At 48.2% G+C, this 7,933-nt stretch overlaps 1 protein-coding gene across 1 annotated transcript; it reads left to right on the forward strand.

The window, feature by feature from the left end:
• The first annotated feature begins 2,710 nt into the window (after nt 1–2,710).
• Nucleotides 2,711–5,277, forward strand: KCNJ4 (potassium inwardly rectifying channel subfamily J member 4). The gene is made up of 2 exons (XM_062569105.1): nt 2,711–2,748; nt 3,948–5,277. Exons 1-2 carry the CDS (start codon nt 2,711–2,713, stop codon nt 5,275–5,277), a joined length of 1,368 nt encoding a protein of 455 aa, XP_062425089.1.
• Nucleotides 5,278–7,933: the final 2,656 nt, after the last annotated feature.

The following is a 7,933-nucleotide window of genomic DNA, read 5'->3' on the forward strand; positions in this document are numbered from 1 at the left end:
ACTAAATTCTCTGCTAGTCCTCTGAATGTGTATGGACTGAGACCACAAGTCTCCCACAACAGCCTGTACTAAAAACACTTGCTTTCATATGCTGGAATGTGTGTGTGAATAGGCAGTCTTTGTCCTTCATAAAAATACATTTTTTTTCATTAAATATGAATTTAAGGTACTGATATAGTTTTAGCTGCTGATGCTCTGTTCTGGCATTGCAGCACTAAAAATTCCTCCCTCTCCTCCTGCCTGAACATATCTTAGGACCAGTCTATAGTGGGCTCTGTGCAACAGTTTTGGCTGATTTGATTTGAGTTCCTTTGTAGGATCCAGGAGATATATTACATTCAGCATGGGATGTACTCTTTAACAGTGTGCACATCCCTTAACTTAGTTGTACCAGCTGGTGTAAGAGATGATCAAAGCTCTTGCTGTACCTGCATTTCATTTATTTCCTTTGTCCCTTTCTGGTGAGCTGAGGGAGGTAAGAAGCAGAGATCTGGGCGCTGTTGCGCACAGTTACAATGAGCAGAAGTTCCTTAGATTCTCTTTCCACTTCTTTTGGGAGCCAGCCACTATCCAGCCCTTAAATCAGAAGCCTTTTTGGAACTTTTACTTCCATTCCTGCAGCTAGGGAGAGGGGAGGTTTGTTCAGGAACTTTTAGGAAATTGTGACATATCTAAATATGAGTTGTCATGATGCCCATCCTCTGGTATCAAAGTCCATGCTAAGGGTGCACTTGACTTACCAGGGCTGGCTGTGGGTGACACTGTTTGGAGAGGATGCCCTTCCTCTCCTGCCTGGAGCTGGCACAGAGGAGTGCACTTGAATTGCCTGTTTTTTGTCACTTGCTACAGTGCAACAGGGGCAGGACCTTGCAGTCCAAACCCCGCCCTGTTTGGGGATATATCTTAGCTTGGCAGGGCCATCCTGGGTGCAAAATGACCTTTCTTCATCACCTAGACATCCCTCAACTTTACTGATGAATTTAGGTTTACTGACCACAATTCTACTGTAGGCTGCCTGGCTGCACAACAGTATTTCCCACAACTGGCTGTACCAACCCTTCTTAAAGACTTGGATACTGTAGGGTGGTGAGGGAGTGGGTGCTGACAGAGCTCCATGAGGCTGTTTTCACTTGAATGTGCTTTTTTCCAATGGGAATTTTTGGGCAGCTGTTCACTTTTACTTGAATCTAGGGAGTGGTGAACTACAAGGTTGCTGCCTTCTCATCGTCCCATAGTGTCCCTGGTCTGAACAACCACAGCCGAGTTGCCACAGGGCTTAAACTGCCTCAGTAGCCTTGGTCTCTAGAGGACAGACTGCTGGATAAACTTCACACTAGACATGACAACAGCAGTGCTTGTACATCAGAGGTGATGTCTGGAACTCCTTGCTTGTTGCCTTCTAGTCTGTGTTTCTAATTTGGGAAAAGTGGTGGTCACCTGTAGCCACATGAAGGTCTGTTCTGCAACAGTGATGACAAGACAAGGATGGTTCTTAACAGCTTTTTCATCCTTGACAATATCACCTGCTGTTCCTTTCTCCTGTCCAGGCACAACGACTTGCAAGGACCTCCAGATCTTGGATTTGACTAGAAATCCTTGGATTTGATCCACACATGGCAACCGCTAGTTGCTTATTGGTGAGGCTGGGAGTGAGCGAATGAGCTGGCTGTGTCTGCATTCTGTGCTCTGCATTGGCTGCTGTAATCCAAAGGATACAATGCAGGATTAGCATGGGTGTACAAAGCTCTTCCTAATCTGTGAGTCATCACCCCCTCACTGCATTTCCTTTCCCAACAGCCCTGGGCAGGCGGGATAGGTCATCTCTTGAGTCCTCGGTTTCCTAGTTCTTCAGTTCAGGAGAGACTGGGTCAGGACATAACATCTGCTGGACATTCTCCCAGGGCTCTACAGCGGAGCCCCCGCTTGGCTGCTGTATACATGGCACATTGCAAGGTCTGTTTGCTCTAACTAGCTTCTCCTTGGCTACTTCTAAGCTCTTCCTTTGCATCAGTTCTTCTTTTTGGCTCTACAAATTGCTTTTCTTCTCTTCCTTAGAATGGGGGGATATTCTCTGCTCCTTGGAAATAAATCTCTTCTGGGTCAAGCTGACCTGACGGCGATACCTAAGGGCTGCTGTGTTTGTTCGTGCTTCAGTAGTCCTTGTGTGTGCGTGTGTATAGGTATTTAGACTGGCTGAGCTCTTGTCCTAGTGTAAGCTATGATATTAATATAATGGCTCAGGGCAGAGGCCTTGCAAGCTGCTCAACTGTTATGTCCTTGATCTGGAGAGTAGTGGCTGTCCTGCCCTGCAACTCTCCCTGGGTTAGATGCAAGGGGCTTCAGCAGGTTGGAGAGTGCAGGGGCTGAGGGGTGCCAGGGTGCCTGTGTGTGAACCAGGTCTGTGTCTGTCAACTCTTTACTTGCTGAAGCTAGGCCACGGTGTGGTGTCCTACAGAAACCACCATGTCTCTCCCCAGCAGAAAATAAAAAACTAGGAGCCTCCAAGCCTGGCTTGGGATGGATCCTTTGGGAGAAGCCTTTGACAGGGTTTTCCTTTGTACTTCTTTGTAAGGCATATGCCCAGGAGCAATCGCAATGACAGCACAGGCCTCAGCTCACCAGAGGTGAAACCTAGATTCGCCTTGTCCCATATGAGTGCTGCTGCATGAGATCCCACGCTCACCCAGCTCCTGCTGTCCCCTGACACCTGATGATAAAGCAAGCCATGGGCAGCGTTCGAGTCAACCGGTGAGTAACCCTCATCTGAAGGACTGTTGCTGTCCCTGTTGGCCTGGGCCTCCTTGTCTGGTCCCTCCTACCCTATCTGTGGCCTGTCTCACATTATATTCCTCTCAAATTACCTGCTAGGAACTTTTCTGCTCCAAGTTAAGACTCCTTTCTCCTGCTCCAGTCTGAAAGATGCCATATGTGTGGGGAATTCTCAGCTCTCAGCAGGGTCAGCTGCTATAGAGGAGGAAAAGAGAAGCATGAACATGCTAGGCACCAACTATCATCAAGAAATCGTGGATTTCAGCAGCACTACAGACACCTCATATTACTGCAAGACACAATTCCAACTGTGAATGTTTCTCCCACTTCCTTTTCCAATGAAAAGAGAAAAGTGGATGATTTTGGAACTGCTAGGTTGCCCTGAAGAAACTGCCACATTTAAGCAAGGAGTAGTTGGCATCTTCTGTGACCATATCCTTAAGAAATATCTGTGATTTTAGATTGAGCAGTGTGTGAGCTCTCAGGAGCTGCTTTCTCCTGGTAGGGAAAAGAGGAAGGGATGATGCTGTCTGCAAGGGAGGAGAGAAGGAGGGGCAAGCAGCTCCCAGAAAGGAGGGACGTGCTCCCAGCACTTTGGCTGTTGATCTCCAAATTACACCTTTAGCTGTGGATGCGGGATGCTGGGAGCCACACTCGTTGCTGTAGCAACAGAATTGTCCTCAATGCAGGAAGTGTATAAACATTGTCACAGATACACAATGAAATCAGTGGGGAGAGTGGAGGAGAAAACAGAAACTCCCAGTCTTATATAATCTCAGGGCCAAAATGTTACCAGACTTCAGGCACTTGCTCTCAGGCTTCTTAGCTGTTCCAGTTGCAGTGATGATTCGAAGCCTTGGTGTCCCTCCTTAGATCAAAGGCCAGAAAGTAGCACAGTGCTGCGAGTTTCTCTTACTTTGCTGCCTTGTCAGGACTTAAGATTAGATTTAACCTCCTGGTAGAAACACAGGAAATACTGCAGTTAGGCTCCACCAATTTGGTCAATGCAGCATCCTCATGCAACATCCAAGGAAATGTGCTGTCATGAACTTCCTCACTGTAGTGTCGGAGTGGGAACCCTGCTCTGTCAGCCATCCATGCTCCTTCTGTCCTCACTGTATTGGTTATTGTTGTTCTTTACATATTTCTATGTGAAATGTCTGTTTCTTCTCTTCCAGCTACAGCATTGTCTCAACTGAAGAGGATGGACACAAAGTCTCTGCACTGGGCAGCATGAATGGGCATAGCCGGAACGGGAAGGGCCATGCCCCCCGGCGGAAGCACCGCAACCGCTTTGTGAAGAAGAACGGCCAGTGCAACGTCTATTTTGCCAACCTGAGCAACAAATCTCAGCGCTACATGGCTGACATCTTCACCACATGTGTGGACACGCGCTGGAGGTACATGCTCATGATCTTCTCCGCTGCCTTCCTGGTTTCTTGGCTCTTCTTTGGCTTCCTTTTCTGGTGCATCGCTTTCTTCCATGGTGACCTCAACACACCAGCAGTGGCAGGGGGCCCCTCTCTCCTCAAGCCCTGCATCATGCATGTGAACAGCTTCCTAGGGGCTTTTCTTTTCTCAGTGGAAACCCAGACAACCATTGGATATGGCTTCCGCTGTGTGACTGAGGAGTGCCCACTGGCCATCATGGCAGTTGTGGTCCAGTCCATCGTGGGCTGTGTGATTGACTCTTTCATGATTGGTACCATCATGGCCAAGATGGCAAGGCCCAAGAAACGGGCCCAGACCCTCCTTTTCAGTCACCATGCGGTCATTTCTGTGCGGGATGGCAAACTGTGCCTCATGTGGCGAGTAGGCAACCTGAGGAGAAGTCACATTGTGGAGGCCCATGTCCGGGCCCAGCTCATCAAGCCCTACATGACAGAGGAAGGAGAATACCTCCCCCTGGATCAGCGGGACCTCAATGTGGGCTACGATGTGGGCCTTGATCGTATATTTTTGGTTTCACCCATTATCATTGTTCATGAGATCGATGAGGAGAGCCCGCTCTATGGGATTGGGAAGGAGGAGCTGGAGACAGAGAACTTTGAGATTGTTGTTATCCTGGAGGGAATGGTAGAAGCCACAGCCATGACCACACAGGCACGAAGCTCTTACCTCGCTAGTGAAATCCTTTGGGGCCACCGTTTTGAGCCAGTTGTGTTTGAGGAGAAGAACCACTACAAGGTGGATTACTCACGCTTTCACAAGACCTATGAGGTGGCTGGAACACCTTGCTGCTCAGCCCGGGAGCTTCAAGAAAGCAAGATGACTATCCTACCTTCTCCCCCACCTCCCAGTGCCTTCTGCTATGAGAACGAGTTGGCTCTTGTCAGTCAAGACGAAGATGAAGATGACGACGAAGTGGGTGTGGCATTAGGGGGCAGCACAAAGGAAGAGGGAGGTGTCATCCAGATGATGGATTTTGGAAGCCATCTGGATTTGGAGCGGCTCCAGGCAACTTTGCCACTAGATACAATCTCATACCGCAGGGAGTCGGCCATCTAATTCCTTCTGCCTCCCCATTCCACACCTACTGCCCACCATCTCCTCCTCTGTTTTGCACCCTTACGTAGCTGGATAAAGCCCTTCCCCACCAAAAACGTCTCCCGTGACCACCTCTCAGCCCCTGAGTACATCGAGTCTTGGAGCTGTTCTCATGTACTCCCTTTCCCATGAAGACATTCTACCTGGAAGAGGAGTGAGGATACATTACCCTCCTTCCAGTGTGCATTGCTGGTACTAGGACCCACTTCCTGATCAGAGACAGGAGAGTAGCACATCTGGTTTCTAATCTCTGGAGAGGTGACAGAGTCCATGCCCTCCATAGAGAGACTGGGAGCCACAGCAATTGTTTCTGCTGCTTAGACAATGACAGACTTTCTGTCCCCTTTCAACATGGGTAGGCCCCATGGCTATCAAGAGTCATGACTGTCACTAGGAGAGGAGTGATACCTAAGCAGTGACCAGATGAGGATGGACAGGAGAGTTTAGGGATCCTGGAGGGAGTGAGGAAGGATCTTGCGGGAGGGATTTACTTGCATGTTTATTGCTTGTTGCACATGACTCTTTTTCTGTATATAAAACAGATCAAGAACTGAAATCCATATTCTTCCACTGTAAATGCCAAGCTAGGAGACAAGGACACTGTATGTAGCCTACACTGCACTCTCCTTGGCTTTTGGCATCTGTCACTTCCAGAAGCAGCTTGGCTCCACATACTCACACCCAGTTCTCCCAGTCCTTCTGAAAAACTCTTTCTGCTTCTCTCCTGAGATGCCTGGCAGAGGAGGCAGGGCCCTGTGTTTGCACACTCAAAACTGTTCACTGGCACAGCACCGCTGGGACAACAGACAACTGACCTGACTGGACAGTAGACACACTACTTGTTCCTTTCACCTTCTCTTTCTTCTCCCTGCTGCCATCAGCTGTAAAACTGAATTTGTAACTATTTATTTTTAATAAAGTCTAATATCCCAGGGGGAGGTTTGGAAGCAAACGAGTGACCCTAAGGCTTCAGGCTGGTATAGTGACTGATGAGTGTTATCAGTGCTTGTGTCTGCTCTTTGTATAACATTAGTACCTGGAAGCTCCAGTATGAGGGCTCCCTTGTTGTGAACCTTTCTGTTAAAGACCTACACAAAGAGGCTCATAGAATTTGCCCTGGGAGAAGACACGTTGGATACAAAACGTATGTATGGAGGGAAGCATTTGTGTTAAAATTACCAGTAGTGATGGGTCAAACACTTCCATCCTGCTCACTTTGGAAACAACAGGAGTTTTGCGCAAGAAAGGACCAGCTGGGTTATAGAGAAGCTTGATGAAGAGGCAGAAAAATACAAAACACTGCTCTAGATGTAGGGTTCAAAAACAAAACTTTTCTTCTGCCAGAAGGCATATAAGAACTGGGGGAAATGGGGGGAGGGCGTCAGTCGGAGCTAGGAATGTAGCATTGCTTTGTTGTCATTTCACGAAGACATGAAAACCTGTTGATTCTTTTCCTTTGGGAGTAGCATAAAAACTCCTTCAAAACTACAGAGGACATGAGGACATAAACAGGTAGCTAAAGAGATGCTCTGAGCAACCAACAGTTGTGCTATACGGGAACTGGCTGAAGGGATGACCTCCCACTTTAATCCCTGATCTACAAAGCATGAAGTCTCCTCTTATCAGTTTGGAATTATGAGAAGAAGCAAGAGAAGAGGAGAGAAAGCAGAAAAGAAAGGAAAGAAATAGAAGGAATGAAAGAGAGAAGGAGACACAGCAGGCAGGCAAAGGAGGAGTAAGGAAGAAGAAAGGAAAATAAGGAAATACGGGAGAGTGTTGGAGAGGGAACAGGGCTAGACTAACAGGACAGATCTCAGTCCAGACTTGGCCATTTCTTTCCTGGCATGTAGGTTGTGCTGTGGAATGCTGCCCTGCATGCACAGAGTGACTGAATGCATCGGGTTGAGTTGCATCCTAAACAACGATCTGAAACCCCAGCAGGCTCCAAATCCAGGCCTTTGGCAAGCCCTTCAAGGAGACAGAAAGAGGAACAAGCAGTAGGATGAAAGAAGAGCAGACAGGTGACAGCTGAAGAGAAGAGCATCAGGAGAGGGGGAGAGAATGGAAAGGAAACGATTTCTGATGCTTCCCTGAGTGCGACAGCAATGATTCATTCATCCTTCTCCTCCTGCTCTGCAGAGAGGGGGGACAGGAGCTCACAGATCCTGGCTTTTCCAATGTATGACTTGATACACAGCCTAATTTTCTACTTACTTTCCCATGTGTATCTCTGTCCCACCTCTCCTCCCTATTGCTAATTAATGAAGTCCCTCCTTCCATCTTTTTATTATTCATCTATTTTCCCTGGAGGGAATAAGCAGGGGCTGGTATTGACCTGCCTTTTAATATAGCTTTTAGAGTCTGGAGCCTGTTACTGGATGTGGCAGTGGAAACAAACTAATGGACCGAGAAAGAAGGACTCTGTGTGGCAGGACATGGGAATCCAGGACACAGCCTGGGGTGGTGGCCCCAAGAAACAGGGGAGGCCACACAGCTTGGGACCCACTCACTGAGCAACGGCATCCTTCGGAGGCAAGCAGCCCTGGAGATGCTGAACGAGCCTGGAGGGCATCAGGCTCAGCGATTTTGGAGACTGTGCATCCATGATGGTTGGCGC

Source organism: Rhea pennata, chromosome 1, assembly GCF_028389875.1.
Source record: "Rhea pennata isolate bPtePen1 chromosome 1, bPtePen1.pri, whole genome shotgun sequence".
Classification (NCBI taxonomy): domain Eukaryota; kingdom Metazoa; phylum Chordata; class Aves; order Rheiformes; family Rheidae; genus Rhea; species Rhea pennata.

Excerpts from the sequence above, each read along its gene's own strand:
- KCNJ4 (XM_062569105.1), top strand. The coding sequence starts at position 2,711 with ATGATAAAGCAAGCCATGGGCAGCGTTCGAGTCAACCG. Across the intron at positions 2,749-3,947 it reads GGCAGCGTTCGAGTCAACCG|CTACAGCATTGTCTCAACTG; the intron begins GTGAGTAACCCT and ends CTTCTCTTCCAG.